The 16795-nt window shown below is 40.0% G+C and overlaps 1 protein-coding gene across 6 annotated transcripts in view; it reads left to right on the plus strand.

The window, feature by feature from the left end:
• Nucleotides 1-16795, plus strand: part of drp2 (dystrophin related protein 2) — a 368975-nt gene that overhangs the window by 343807 nt on the left and 8373 nt on the right. For 5 of the 6 annotated variants that reach the window (XM_043704533.1, XM_043704534.1, XM_043704530.1 and 2 more), the window contains 5 exons: nt 909-974; nt 3893-3958; nt 7644-7802; nt 8979-9216; nt 16259-16379. In XM_043704533.1, the coding sequence (XP_043560468.1) occupies nt 909-974; nt 3893-3958; nt 7644-7802; nt 8979-9216; nt 16259-16379 (650 nt within the window). The remainder of the gene's footprint in view (nt 1-908; nt 975-3892; nt 3959-7643; nt 7803-8978; nt 9217-16258; nt 16380-16795) is intronic. The other variant, XM_043704536.1, reaches the window with a different exon arrangement.

Here is a 16795-nt window from a genome sequence, read left to right on the forward strand (position 1 = left end):
CAGGTTGTATATGTCCTGGTTCATCCAGGGTTTCCTGTTGGGGAACACCAGATTGACTTCCTTGGTATGCAGTCCTCCACACACTTGCTGATAAAGTCTGTGATGGTGGTGGCATACCCGTCCATGGTACCTGTGGACTTTTGAACATGGCCTCATCAGCCAATTCTGGACAGCACTGGAGTCGATCCTCTGCCTCCTCCAACCAGCACTGGACCTGTATCCGTGAGGGGGTCTCCTGCTTGAGCTTTTGCCTGTAAACTGGGAGAAGAAGCATGGCATTGTGGTCGGAGTTCCCGAAAGGAGGACGGGGGCTGGAGCGGTAGGCATCCTTCACAGTGGTGTAGCAGTCGTCTAAAATGTTCGGGCCCTTGATGGGGCGGATAATGTTCTGGTGATACTTGGGCAACACCTTCCTTAGATTGGCTTGATTGAAGTCGCCAGTTACAATAAACAGGGCATTGGGGTATTCCGTCTCCAGGGTGTTAGTGGTGGAGTACAGCTCATCCAGAGCTTCCTCAACCTTTGTTTGTGGCAGTATGTACACAGCAGATAGTAGATAGAAGGGGCGGCATTTGATAGTGAGGAACTCAAGGTTTGGGGAGCAATGGCTGCCCAGGATTGCAATGTCTGTGCACCACAAGTTGTTGATTAATGTTGACTCAAATAGAATTATAAGAGGCACTTGGGAATGCCCCTATAGAAGTCGCAATATCGAGTTTGTACATCAAGGGAAGCTCTTTGTACATCCCCATTTTTCTATCACCATATAAATAAGTAGATATTGGGCAATATAAATATGCTTTGTCACAGGGCCACTGGATCCTCTTAGAGCAGCTGATACTATTGAACCTAAAAACGTAGCAACAACAGATTCAAAATGTTTCCTCAATGTCTATTTTATGTTTCAGGCCTGCCTCATCCCCAATGTTACCACATGCAGATACACATTCCAGAATTGAACACTATGCTAGCAGGTAAGTTGATGGAAACTGTCAGAATTCTTCATTAAAGATGTGGGAAATCAATATTTGATAAATGTGATGAGCTCTTACTCTTCTACTGACATTAATTTGTATCATTGACATGCCTTTATAGCAATTCACAATTTTTAGGGCAACACTTAATCTTGTGTGCTCACCAAGACTTTAGACTTACAATTTACAAAAGTGAAATGTGTCCAGTTTCCCTTGTCTTTCTTGAGAGCTGTGTCCAGCAGCTTGGTGATTGGATGGCCTTCAGGTTCCTGGATATCCTGTATCTTATTCATTCCTGATATTCTGGTTTCAGAGGAATATCCTTGCACCAATTGCAAGGAGAGTCTTGTCAGGCTTGTTATAGTTCAATGTTTTTGATCTCAGCATTTGTCTTCTGGTCCTTTTGGACATCATCTCATGGACTTGGCATAGCGCCGTGATGCTTGGCTATGCATTCATTGCTCTAACCATCTCCATCTGCAGCTGTGGTGACCTCAAGGCAATGGCCCATAAGAAGGACTCAGTCTCATCCAAAAAAGAGGTAGTTTGGAAAATAGCTGAAGGGTGAAAATAGCACATTGTTATAATTATTAACCAGCTCTTGCACGTACTCAGGCCACTTCTGTTCATGCTCAGGCTGCAAGATTTACAGACAGTCCTGCAATGTACAGTTCAATCATTTGCACTGTTCAGCCTTTGGATAATAAGGGTTGGTACATCACTTGGTAGGAATGATGAAGGGTTTATGCCTGAAACGTTGACTCTCCTGCTCCTCGGATGCTGTCTGATCTGATGAGCTTTTCCAGCACCACACTTTCTGACTCTGATCTCCAGCATCTGCAGTCCTCACTTGCTCCCAAAGAGGACAAGAGTCAGGGGAAGGTCTAACACATCTTTATTAAACACTTTATTAAGGAAAATGTTTATCAGGTTCTACTGTTGTACTTTAATTAAGCTCTATCAAACTCTACCAATCTCTTCACAGGGCTCTTCAGTCTTAACTCTCTAAGTGAACATTCTCAATTCAACACCAGCTCTCTATTTATGACACATGGTTTTAAGAATTTGCTACACTCTATCTACAAGTTCCTGCCAATGTATTTGACCTGTTTGTCTGAAAAGACAGGTAATACCTGTTCAGTAAGGCTGGGGCAGGCTGTTCCTGAGAATTTGAGGATTGGCTGATGTTTCACGATCTGCAGTCACCGATTTGGGGTTCCCCTCTCCTCTAGGGCTAGTTCTGGTCTTCTGGGTCTGATGATGCTCACCACAAGGTAGAAGATTCTCATTCTGGTCTTCAGACCATCTCACCATGGCTGTGTATCTGGAGATGCCTTTGAAGAAGGTGCAAAAAACAGAGTACTGGGATTTCAAGTTGCCCTTTTATCTATCACTTTGTGCCCTTCTCGAAGATTTTGTGATTTGTATCTGATACTAGCATGGAGCAGAGGCAGGAAGATCCAATGAGATGACTACTTTCCATATTTGGAGGCCACAGAACCTTTAACTGTCGAGTGCTATCCTTGTCACTCTATGTCTCTGGTCTCCCACTATACTTGAGTTCCTCCAAGTCTGTGTGATATGCTTCGAACAAAGAGGATTCACAGGAATTGGGAACAACAGTTTATTCTGAAACAATGTGTCCATTAGTACTTATCCAGGCAGTTCCAGGTCTGTTTGGTCTCAACGGGAAGATGATTGTCCAAGGCCTAGCTGCATGAAAACAGTCGATTCCAGCTCTGCTGGTTGCAAGTTGCAGATTCCGGCTTGGTTTAAACTTGGTTTCCACATTCAAGTTTTTATCCATTCTCGTTAAAAAAAATTAATATTTCTGTTGCAATCCTGGAGGTCATGGGTCGCCTGACCACAATTATTTTTGCCTGACCTGTACTGAATCAGTTCCAGTTTTGTGGTCCATTGGATCTCCATTGTCCTCAGCTTGGCAGACATTTGAAAGTAGCGGACTGGACATCCTTGGACATTATTAGCTGGATATAATCATTTTTGTCACTACGTGTTACCCTACTCCTGGTTACCCTACCCCTTTCTCCCACAGTGACAAGTGCAGCTCATGGGGTTAAACCAAGTGGGAGCTCTATGTTCTAGCTATGTCTGATGTTGACCAGTTGGAGACTGCTCGCATGAGAGTTCCAGAACAGTGATGGTGTGGGCTGGTAAAAGAATAGGTTTACAATCCTGTACATCTTGAGTGCATAGAGCAAGGTCAAAGACTCCTAACCGCTACCTGCCAACATTGTAATGTAATGCTTATAGCAGTCACCAAACATACTTTTCAAGGATGCCTGCATATGTCTTAACACATTTGACTCCAACACTACAGATACTCTCAGGTTCCATACTTCCATTCGAGCTTTGGTTGGATCACAAAGGAATGGAAACCCCACTATACGAGAAGAATGATTCAAGATGGATAGGGAGAGCTCACTGTGGCCATGATAGGGAATGTCTGTCCACTGTGAAGCAGAGACCCAGATGACAAAAGAGACATCATCAGCTCACACCCTCCAGATGCCCTGCTCAATGTCCTCCCATACCGTTACCACATCCTGCTGGAGGTCCCATTACAACTGCTCCAACTAGCCTACTGAGTGCCCTCCCTCACTATCACCAACTCCTCTTTAATCCAGTCAACCAGACTGAATGATTCCTCTTTTAAAGTACAAGATAAGCATATAATTCCTGTCCAAACTCTAAACTGTGCCTACTCATAAACTTTAAGTAGGAGTTTAAATGGTACTCAGCAAGTCTTTTTTGAATCAAGAGTACATTGGTTCAGAAATATGATTGCATAGTTCTGAGCCAAGTAGAAGAGATTTCTATTCCCCAATACTTAACTAGCAATTTTTAAAAAATATTAAACCATTCATTAACTAAAATGATACATTGTTGTCTCTCAGGCTCGCAGAAATGGAAAGTAAGAATTGTTCTTTCTTCAGTGGCAGCCTCTCACCTGATGAAAGCGTGTGAGTATTTGAAAATGACTTCTTTTTTGTTGCAAAGTAAATGCATGGAACAATAGAGAGGGCACGCAATAAAACACACATGCTACGTTAGCTCAATATTACTGCAGTTACTTTCTTGAGGCTTTTCCCTTGCCTGTTTTAGGCTCTATAAATACAAGGAAGCTTCAGGTCAATCCAAAACCCTGCTCTGAAAACCCTGCCCACGTTTTGACACCTAGGACAAAATCCAACACAGCAGCTGAGAAAATTCTAAAATAATCAACAGCATTCTCAATAAAGCAACCCTCAACATTTTAAAAAACGAGTCTGTCTATACTACCTCCCAATGTTAATGGATCCTTTAAAAGAATTCCAAGATCCAGACATGCATCTCTGCCATAAAAGTGTTCATTTTTGTTTAGCCATACCCTATCTACAAATGAGATTTCATTGAATTACATCCATCAGTTTTTGACATAAATTGTTTACAAACAGACTAGCAACCAAGGGTAAAAATATTTCCCTCACACACCTTCAGTGACAGATGTAAAAAAGAAGCTACATGAGGCAAAATCAATGCTAGTATTTGTAATATAACATCTATTAGATGATGATTATATTTCACCTTACACCACTTAAAGTAAGAAAAGAAGCACATGTGTTATGGACCAGATCAGATCTCCTCAATATATTTTAAGAAGGCAGCCTAGACCCTATTTTTTTCTTATTTTAAAGGCAGATGTGAAGTGCTATTTTCTAAATTTGATGTGACTGGTCAAACCATTCGACTTTAAGCAAAATACAATTTATTTAAACATTAAAGTTAAAATACAAATAAAAGAAAGAGGAATTTAGAACAACTTAATTATTGGAAAACTTAACTGTATAATAGATACAGTACTTATCACTAATTAACTGTTCCAATATAGTAACATCTCATAAACATACCCTTTGGCAAAAAGGCAAATTTACCCACAGACTCTCACATGCAGTTCTCCAATCCAGCAAAAAAACATCAAGAGAAAGTTCAGTGGAAGTAGCAGCTAGGAGGCATTCACTAAAGTTTCCAACTCTTGAGACCCCAAAGACTTTGCTTCAAATTAAACCTAAAAACTAAAAAATACTAGAAAGCCGAGTCTGTGGGAGCTGGCCACACCCATTCAAGCTGCTTCCATTGTCCCAACTTTTAAAAAAAACTGCAAGGTCTCACAAATTGTTTACATTCGTAGAGACTGCTTGGAACCTCTGCCTTACAATCTCTCTTCAAAAAATAGGACAAAATAACCTCTTAAAGTTACAGCATCATCACACTATTAACAAACACTTTAAAAGAAAGACTTGTATTTAGATAGCACCTTTGATATCTTCAGGAGCTCCTGAAGCATTTCAGTTATTGAAGTAACTTTTGAAATGTAGTCATTGTTTAATGCTTGAGACATAAGAACTAGGAGCAGGAATAAGCCATCCGACCCTTCAAGACACAGCAATAACTTGTATGCAATGAAGTCCTACAACAACAATATGATAATAACATATTCACAGGCAGCGAAGGATAGATATTGATCTGGACACATATAGAGAATTATTCCCAGTGAAATTTCAGATATACAGATACCATGTGTTGGCCCAAATACAACACCAAGTTGCACAGGTGTAAAATCTGCAAAGATAGATGAGTATGAAAATTACGATTGTGATTAAAGTAATAGATTGTAATTCAATTGGAGAAGGCTGCAGGGTTGGCTCAAGGTTAAACTCCAGAGGTGCCCTACTCCAGCTGATAAACGAACAATAAGTCATAGAAAACCAGAAAGGAATGTAATTTCATCCTAGTATACTGATCTCAGTGGGACAGTGATGAGGTAAATACTCTTGGCCTCAGCAATACCAAATGATGCATTGAAAACAAATTGATCAGCATTCTTTTTCTGGATAAAAATCAGTGAATCCTGCTCATAATGTACATGAATGTATGTCAGACAAGAGGTACAGGATACTTTCTCACTGACACCTGCGCACACCTTTAACGAAGTATCACTTGAAGGAGACAGTGTTATTGCATCTTAACATGCACCCTAATCTTAAGGAAAGAGATATGCAAGATGCAAAATTTTGAAGAAAAAGCTGCCAGAAAATAAGTACTCCAATTAAGCAAAGATCTATATTAACATATAGCTTATGGATGAGTTCAAATTGCATTTGTTGATGTACATTACTTTGCTATATGGATAAATAAAATACCAACTGGACTAAATGGCATTGGGCTGCTGCAGATGTAATTAACCTCTGGACTAGTTACGGCTAACAGTTTATTTGCCAAAAAAGAGGCTTGAACCAGTTGTACGCAGACTACAGCTTTTGAAATCAATAAAATATATTTGGGCTCTCAGTCACACACAAACGCATGTTCAGAGTAGGGCAACAAGAAATTGGAAGTGCTTAAGTCTGTTCTCTGCCTTTACATCAAGAACACATCAGTTATTGCAGCTATTCCACAACAGTATCAGTCCTGAACATGGACAGAAAATACATGCTGCATCGTTAATTTGTAACTCTTTCAGAGAGCATCATTTTTATTTAGCTCTGTTGCCAGACCAAGTTTATTTTTGATATTCTAGTCCAATATCTCCAAGTATTTTTGTGTTGCCTTCAAGCATAGAGTCAAGTTGAGGACACGTCAGTCCTTTTCTTTAATCATTCACAGAATGTGGGTATCATGGGTTAGGCCTGCATTTATTGCCCATTCCTAATTGCTCAGAGGGCAGTTAAGAGTGAACAACATTTGGGTGGCACGGTGGCTCAGTGGTTAGCACTGCTGCCTCATAGCACCAGGGACCTGGGTTCAATTCCCACCTGCCTGTGTGGAGTTTGCACATTCTCCCCATGTCTGTGTGGGTTTCCTCCGGGTGCTCGGGTTTCCTCCCACAATCCAAAGATGTGCAGGTCAGGTGAATTGGCCATGCTAACACCACAGTGTTAGGTGTGTTAGTCAGGGATAAATATAGGATAGGGGAATGGGCCTGGGTGGATTTCTCTTCAGAGGGGCGGTGTGGACTTGTTGGGTCAAAGGGCCTGTTTCCACACTGTAGAGAATCTAATCTAAACATTGCTATGGGTCTGGAGTCACATGTTGGCCAGACCAGGTAAGGACAGCAGATTTCCTTCCCTAACAAGCATTAACAAACCAGATGGACTTTTCCAACAATTGATTCATGGTCATCATTGGACACATAATTCCAACTTTTTTAAATTGAATTCAAATTCCATCATCTGTCATGGTAGGATTTGCACCAGAACATTACCTGGGTCTCTGGATTAACAGGATGAAGGGCTTTTGCCCGAAACATCAATTCTCCTGCTTCTCGGATGCTGCCTGACCTGCTGTGCTTTTCCAGCACCACACTCTCGTCTCTGAATTAACAGTCCAGCAATAATACTATTTGGCCATCTCCTCCCTGAACTTTAATCCTTGTCAGCCATTTCCAGCTCCCTACCATTGCAAGCTACCTGACATTAACCCATGCACTCATACATTAAGATGCATCCAAAATAACCCTAAACAAATTTATCAGAGTATTAGTTTCAGAGTATTATAAATGAAAATAAACACAATTGATTAGTTCCCATGAGGTAGGTCTGTACTGAGTTAAAGACAATAATGTCATGTGATTGAAAAATTCACAGCAGGCTCTTTATGTACATGCAGAGATGATGAGCAGTTGGTGATTCAATATTTCAGCCCAGGAACAGATCGAGACTCTCTTCAAAATCCAACCCACAATCCAAACCAGCTCTTGAGCGCACTGGACACCGAAGAGAAGACCGAACTGGAGGCCATTATTGGACATCTTGAGCATGAGAATCGGTATGAAAAACCCATCATATTCTTGGTAATGGTAGACGGCCAAGGGACCATTGATACTCCAATAACAAGAACATAATATCCCAGTGCAGTCTTCGTGTTGTCAAGTCTAAATTTCCAGTTGTGCTATTAAAGTAAGTTCCATAGCAGGACAGCAAATATGTTGTACATGCTGTGTTGCCAACTATGGCCACTTTGTGGTTGGGGTCAGCATCCTTTTTCCTTAACCGTGTCAAAGGTCTTACGTGGTTTACAGTAGTAGGGGAGTAGAGTAGTAGTGAGTTTTAATAAGAAGAGCCTCTTGCCTTAAACAAGATGCAATTTATTCTATGATAGCATCAGGTACAAGTTACATTGGTAAGATAAATATTGTTATTTAGACCCTTGGTGGACCCAGGATAACAGGATTGTCCTCTTCGAGATCCTAAGATGTTTTGTCTTTCTCCGCCCAAGTCTTATGATATCATCAGACTGGGTTGAGCTTACTGCAGTCTCAAATATTAGCCCTTTCAGAACCATTACATTGTACAACAAATGGTACAGTGGATTAGACACTATCTGGTCATTTTTGGAACCTGGGCCTTAGTCTGACCCAAACTATTTAAATAAAAATCTTATTTTTATTTTCCACTGCAAAGATTCTAATGGAAATGAGTTTTGAACAGACTGAACCCACTTATGAGTGGGTGCAGGCTTGAAACACAAAATTAACCATGATCTCATCCACGTTGCTTAAATTCAGTCTTATTCACAGGCCAGAAGATGAAATATCCACATCATAGCTGAACATGACAGGAATCCTTAAGGCAGCTTTATCATGAACTTGTGCCCTCAATTTTAAGATTCTTAGGAAACATAGTGAAATTAATTTCTTCCTTGGTATGCAGCCCTCTAACCTTGGCAACCAAAATATTTCCTCCTCTAACAATTAGAGAAACATAAATGTTTGTCAGTGGTATTCTCTATCTGAGAGAAGATGCTGCATTGGTCAAAGGACCAAGTACTTCTTGCAATCAGCCCACAGCTAGCAGCCTGTAAGATTAGTGAATTGTGACTATGTAAACTCTGGTGCCTTGTTTCATTCCCCATCCATCACGGAACAATAGAACTAGAGGATTCAAAGAAACATCAAATGCAAAGTTTGTTGTCATTACATTTTTTAAAAATAATTTCTCCAAGGATCTTGCAGGAAGAGTACAGACGATTGAAATGGCAACATGAAGAGGCAGCAATATCTTCGTCTGGAAAAGAGGAATCCCCAAGCTCGCCTCTCAGCCCCAGAGACACAGAGCTTCTTGCTGAGGCGCGATTGCTCCGACAGCACAAGACTCGGCTGGAGACCAGGATGCAGATCTTGGAAGACCATAACAAACAGCTTGAATCACAACTCAAGAGACTCCGGGAGTTATTACTACAGGTGAGAGAATACCAAGTTGAAATAGGTGGGAAATGTCATGGTGATTGTCCACCAATACAACTAGAGGGTCAGATCCATTATTCCAATGGACATTTTTCAACAAATTAATTGTCTTGTAAACATTGTGACTGCTTTGAAAGACATTCAGATATGCGCAGCACCAAACAATTGTTTAATTAACAGACAATTTCTCAGCATCTGAAACTCTATGACTATCTAATTCTCTGACATTTGTCCTTTAGAATTTCTCAGTATATAGCAATATGACCTTAATCCTCAGTGAGAGCATTGAACTCTTTGTCTGGCTGATTTTGGCTTCTAGAGAAATGAGGACTACAGATGCTGGAGATCAGACTCAAAAGGTGTGTTGCTGGAAAAGCACAGCTGATCAAGCAGCAACCAAGGAGGAGGAGAGTTGACGTTTTGAGCATAAGCCCTTCATCAGGAATGAAGACACTCCTGCTCCTCGGATGCAGCCTGACTGGCTGTGCGTTTCCAGCACCACACTTTTTGATTTAGGCTTCATTTGGATTTGTGAAGGTGTTTCTGGCACATTTTCAGGAGAGTTTGAATGTACAATTCAAAATTGCCTGTAGTTTGCAGAAAATAAAGCAAGAAATTGTAAACTTCATTGTTTTATCAACCAGTTATTCACAGTGACTGAATAAACCTTTCCAAATTCATTCAGATTGATTTAGTTCATAGACTCCCGGGGCAGGATTTTCGGGATGAAAGATAAACAAGCAGGAAAACAAAATGGGTGCAATTTTCTTCTCCCTGGAGTTGAGGAGAAGGGGAAATAATTCAGCAGAAACAAAAATTATTGAAGAAACTCAGCAGGTCTGCTAGTATCTGTGGAGAGAAAACAGAATTAACATTTCAAGTCCAATGACCCTTATATTTCTGATCTCCATCATCCAGAGTTTGTTCGTTACTTCTGTTTGGTAAATAATTAGGCAAGTTGACTTTGGAGAGATAGTTGCTTCTTTTTGCCACATCACCAATTAAGTGTTGGGTGCGAAGGACCACTGGGAACTTTGTAAAGTTGCCAGCAATTCGAAATATTAAATAGTCAATTAATGGCTACTTAAGTGTCTCATGTTTTTACTGCTCTGATTTCCTGCCTTCCTGACATCCAAAGAAAGTGCCTATTTTCCTGATGGGAGTAACCAGGGCAACCTTCCATTTGCTCAATCTGTGTATAATAAAAGGTCCAGTATGGTCAAGAGGAGGTATTCTGAAAGCCTTGCCTTAGCCTAGAGGACACTTGTCTCCCTAAATCCCCACCAAGTAAGGAGCAGAAGGAGAAAACAGAGCTTCTCACTGTTGGATTCCCTGAAGGGTAGACTATGCCTTTGAGACCCAAGAGCTTCTGGCCTCAGATTGGTCAGCTCTCAATCATCTGATTCATGCACAAAACATTCTCAGCAGTGGAGATGGCACGTCTGTTGACACCTAAGACACCCATCCCTACAATTACCCTCAAACAGGGCAACTCACAGGCACTGAGTTCACAAATTATAATTAATATAGTGTAAATAGTTATTATTGCAACTCATTTCACAGTGAAGAATTTGAGATTATCAACTCCTTTTGGACTGCCCTCTTATGTCTCTGGCAGCTGAAAACTATCGCTGTGACTAAAAGAGGCATCTCATGGTAATTAGTGCCATTTGGAAATTGTTTTCCTTGGTCACTGCTTGCTACTCACATTCAAACATGAAAACAAGTTTCTGTTAGAGGATGAAGGCAAACAGTGGCAATTTCATTATTTAATATAAATTGTAGCTTCATTAGTGTAACATTTAAAAGGAGACTGCTTCTATTCCCAATATCTAAATTGTATAACTTGAAAAGTCCATGTGATTGGACCAAGACATTTATGGTTTTCCTAATACTTACTCCACCATTTAGAACCAATTACACAATGATTCTGTCTCCTTGATCAATTATCTCCTTCCTAATTTATATCAGAGAATCAACTTTAATGTTTAGTGTTCTCCTCAGCAAGAGTGTGAGAGAATGCAATATTATTCTACTTTAGCCATGCTACATGTTCACATCAAACTCTCCCAGGCAAAGGACACTGTGTGTTGGTGCACAGTGAAACTGGAGACATTCTAAAGTTACCTTTGTGCTTATCTATCTAAAGAAAGCAGTTGCATGGCCAGTTTAGCTCTTGCGGTATGAGTCAAGAGGTGTAATTCAAGAGCAAGGCATTGGAGAGTGGGGTAAGTAGGGACACTAATAACAATCCTTAACTTCAATGCATTACACCAGTTCCATCAATTAGGTGAAAAATTGCAGGGGAAAAAGCAGGAAACTGCCTCAAAATCCTGAGTGTGTGTTGTAATTAAGGTGGAGTCAAATTTCAATACTATGAACCATTCAAGAATTGCAGATAAAGCAAATGAATGTGTTTACTCAGCTCTGATACTTAATGGTGACTGAGACATCAGATAACTTACCAAGCAGTCACAGGAGCACATAATTAGTTCTACTTCTAATGAGAGGTCATCAGCTTAAAATGTAACTCACTTTCAATATCCACGGATGCTATCAGACCTGTTGAATTTTTCATGCATTTTCTGTTTTCATATCAGATGGCCACCAGCAATAGAGAACTCACTGTGTATTTTTGGAATGTTTTGTGTAATTAATATCTTCTCAGGGGTATGCTGAGAACACAACCTATGCCTGGCAATAGCAGGAAGGCAGATATATGATGCTATCAATGATGTTTCATTGTGCACCAATTCCCTTGCATTATTTTCTCTAGGCAGGTTTTTCAATCATTGAACCAAGCATGACAGTCAGACAAAATTAATTTCCCATAATCCTGGTGACTAGGCACAGGATAACTTGTTCATTTGTGCAGTTGAGGAGTCTGCTACCAACTTCTAGCTTCCATACAAACACATACATTATTCAATCTTTTGAAGTTTATCCTCTGGTTTCTCCTAAAGTCTAAAGTATAATCTTAAACCCACTTATTCATCCTACATTCACATTACTTACACTAATTAGTTCCTCCTCAAGACTCAAATGCCCCTCATTTATGCCATTCTCCTCGGGTTTGCCATAACACAATTATTAACCCTTGATTTTCCTCATCTTCCTAATATTTTCCATTATAGTTGTTTCTTGTACTAAGGGCCTTGCTCCTGAAAACATTATCATCAAATTTCGTTGCCATTCCAAAATTATGCCTTAGTGCCCTCAATGGACTATTCCGTACATAGATTAGGAGAGAGGTCATGTCCAATACTTATTTTGTTCACCTTTCTTACCAATTCATTGTCAAAACAACCTGTCAGCTGCTCTCTAAATCTAACCCATCAAGGATAGGCATCTCCCAATGGTACTGCTGAATAGCACAACTCCAGATGTGACACATCACAGATCTGCCAGCAGTGAAACCTCACTCATTATTCATCAAAGCAGCAGGACTGAGTGTTTTAAAACTTCAGTTCTATTATCATAGAGATGTGAGCCTGGAACCATGTTGGCCACTCTTATCGCTATTTCAGTTCAATCTGAACATGAATAACCAAACAGCAAAACGAAAATATTGTAGACATTAGAAATTTGAAATTAATAAAGCAAGTGCTCGGAATACTGAGCAGATCTGGTAGGATCAGTGGAGAAACAGAGAGGAAGAAAGTTTACTTCAAAGACCTTCCCAAACTGTTCAGAAACCTCTGAAGTGGGTTTCTGAGCTTGAATAGTAACACTGTTTATGTCTTTACAGATTCTGCCAGACCTGCTGAGTATTTCTAACATTTTCTGTATTTTTTAAATTGCTAAGCAGATGGGTCCAGCAGTAATATGTTAGCACAAGCCTGAGATGTATCATTTAGACCAGGTTATGGAGTATTAAGAGGCAGTTTGCTAACATTATTCTTGTTGCAGGTTTTACAACTACTTTTTTGAATCCTCAGCCCATTGCACAGGAAGCCACCAAGATTTGAAACAAAAGCTTAGAAGATGAAAAGTAGTGTTTGGGTATCATTCCTAGACTTTGTTTTCTCTTTGTTGTTGATTTAACTCATGATCACTTCTACTGTCTCTCCCATCATGGAGTTAAAAAGTTATATCAACGGAATGAGCATTTAAAAGACCTTAATAATTAGTGTCCTGTGGTAAATTAAGACACCAGGACTTGTACAGGATATTCCAATTGTACAATTCTGTATGTGTCGCTGTATTGTTTGCTGCCCTCTAGTGGAACTTTGATTTGCTGCATTTTAATACAATGCAAGTGATTCCCTCTACTTTCTCCCACCCATGTCTGACCCCACAGTTCCATATGAATCTCTCCAATTTGGTTTCCATCCTTACCACAGCATCCAAATAATCCGAACTAAAGTCAGAAATAACATCCTCTGTGCCCTGTAGTGCACTATCCAAGCTCAATCTTTATCACCTTTTTCACAGTCATCCATGTTGTTCCACCTCAATATTTTGCCTCTGTTATCCAGTTCATAGGAATATTTTTGCTTGGTTACACACTTACTTATCTGACTAGAAATAAATAACCTCCTAAAATAGATTGTTTTCCTCCCTCTGGTACCGCTGCCTTCAAATTCATGATAGCCATTATGTGGAGGTGTGTGTTGGACTGGGGTGGCCAAAGTTAAAAGTCACACAGCCACAGGTTATAGTCTAACAGGCTTATATGGAAGTACTCCTTTGTCAGGTAGTAACCTGAAGAAGCAGCAGTGCTCCAAAAGCTTGTACTTCCAAATAAACCTGTTGGATAACAACCTGGTGTTGTGTGATGTTTAACTTCAAATTCATGGTTCTAGGTTCTACCCTTGGTACTCTCCAGTTCCTTGATGTGCTGATCCTAATAACACAATCCATGGATGTTGATAACATCCAGCTGTATCAATCCATTACTTTTCCCAGTAATTAACTTTGAATCAACCATCATTGTCTAGTTAAACACTGGGAAAACTGAAGGCATTATCTTTGGCTCTCACCATAAATTCCAAACCCTAATCTCCCTGTTCCATTTTAGTCTCTGGTCACTTTATCAGGCTTAACCTTTTTTTATAATGCATTCCTGGGACATGGGCATTGCTAGCTGGCAACCATTTATTACCTGTCCCTATCTGCCTTTAAGCTGAGTGACTTGCTAGGCCATTTCAGAAGTCAGAGTCAAAAAGTGTGGTGCTAGAAAAGCACAGCCAATCAGGTAGTATCCGAGGAGCAGGAGAATTGACGTTTCGATCATAAGCTCTTCATCAAGAATGAGTTAGGCTTGAAAATCGATTCGTCTGCTCTTCGGATGCTGCCTGACTGGTTGTGCTTTTCCCGCACCACAGTCTTTGACTCATCTTCAACATCTGCAGTGCTCACTTTCTCCCATTTCAGAAAGCAGTTGAGAGAATTTTCTTTTATTGAATTAAAATTTCACCATCTGCTGTGGCAGAATTTGAACCAGGTTTGCAGAACATTAGCTGAGTTTCTGGATTCAATGGTCTTCTAATAATCACCAGTGCCACTACCTTGCCTTCCCCAACGTCTGATCATATCCTGGGCATCGTAGTTTGAGCCTAAGTTACAATTTCATAGCCTGATCTCTTCTAATGCCATAATATTTTCTGCTTCCATACAACCTTTTGCTTTTGAAATCTTCACTCCCAGAATCAATTATTGCAGTGGTCTTCTACCCAACTTCAGCATAAGCTCAGACTGCGAGGAGATGAAGGATAGCATACTGACGCCTAGTCTAAATTCACTAAAAAGCTTTTATCTTCAGAGACACACAATAAAATATTCCTTGTTTTAGCTGCTCCTACATACTTGATCACAAGGCTTTCCCAATTATTGCCCACCACCTGACTACAAACAACATCCATTTCACAATCTCATCTTTTGAAGTTTAACATATTTTTCTAATCAACCTAACCTCTGGAGCAGGTGGGACTTGTACCCAGGTCTCTTGGTTCAGGGTTAGGGACACTACCGCGGCACCAAAATAGGCCCCCTTTAACAACCTTGTATCTTCCACTTTGTATAGACTTCAACTGTTCCAAAACACTGCTGTCTATATCTTATCCTGAAGCAAGTCCCACTCACCTGTCACCCCATAACATTAGACAGCTTCCACAACTTATAACACATTGAATACATGTTAATATGGTTAGATTATTTTCTTAGTAAAAATTGACTAATATCATGAGTAAAATAATTAATGTAATTTCATAGCAACATATTAGGCATTTGTACATTAATATTCAGTCAATTATTTCAGGGCTTATGTATAATAATTGTTTATATGGTGACATATTGTAGCTCAGCGACTCTGGCTTGGAGTGGCAACATGAACTTAGGTGTTTGCACATTGTAATCCGCAGCTATGGTAATGATGGTAGAATCTATAACTTTCTTTCTATCACACAGCTGGCCAGGAATTTCTGCCACTCTCACCACCTGCCTTTAGCATGTGTTGGAAGGATTGGCAGCTTCGTACTCAACTTGTTGAGCCAGGTTACAAACACACCCTGATCAGAGTGTTCTGGGTTGGGACTTGAAACTGGAGCTTCTTGCACAGAGGCAGGGACGCTAGCCACAATGTCACAACACTTAACTGCTTGTATACCGAGTCTACTTTTTCAATTCATAATAATGTTCTAGTATTCAGTTCGGCAACTTTGATGTTAGTTGGGTCTGGCAGGGTGCTGGTAGTTCTGAGTCAACTCAGAACCCATTTGTAGATGGACTTCTCTTTAAACTATATCTTTTCATTTTCTATTACTCTTATATCATCAAATGGCCCCAGATTATGGCAACAAATCAAATTGTATTTTATTTTATTTCACTGTAAAATGCACGACAATAAATCATTCATTCATTTGTTCGAATGTCATTCAATGAAGGGAGTCTGCAGACGTTCATGAATTACTTCTTGTGAGTTTTTCTTGTGAGATGCTCCCACTACCCATTTTGGTAAAAATACAACTCTCCCCTCAACACAGTCCAAGCACTAAGCCATCAGAACTTTTCTAACTGTGTTCCTCTTATCAACTCACAGCCACAGCAAGACTCTGAGAAAAACGGATCAACAGCCTCTTCTGCTTCCTCATCTTCCCATCACTCTGACAGCAACCAGCAAGAAAAACATGACAGAAGCAGCCCGGAATCTGAGAAAGCAGGTTTGTGAGGAGAGACACTATTGTGTGGGAAAGAGTGATTAGATGAGAACACCATGCTACCACATGATAGCGATGTTATTAAGAATGAAGGAATTACTTTTGCTTTTGTTATTTCATCTCTCAGCTTCCTGTTCCAAGCCCTATTCTTATTGAAAGTTCAGAATATATGAGTTCCATATTAAACCATTGTAATGAATGTGATTCAAGCACATTAAATATTCATTCTCTGATATTTTGAACAACAATAATTTCTAATTTTACAATTCTGTTATATTAAAAAATTGAAGGCCTGTGACCAGTGGAGTGCCACAAGGATCGGTGCTGGGTCCTCTACTTTTTGTCATTTACACAAATGATTTGAATGCGAGCATAAGAGGTACAGTTAGTAAGTTTGCAGATGACACCAAAATTGGAGG

Source organism: Chiloscyllium plagiosum, chromosome 15 (assembly GCF_004010195.1).
Source record: "Chiloscyllium plagiosum isolate BGI_BamShark_2017 chromosome 15, ASM401019v2, whole genome shotgun sequence".
NCBI lineage: Eukaryota > Metazoa > Chordata > Chondrichthyes > Orectolobiformes > Hemiscylliidae > Chiloscyllium > Chiloscyllium plagiosum.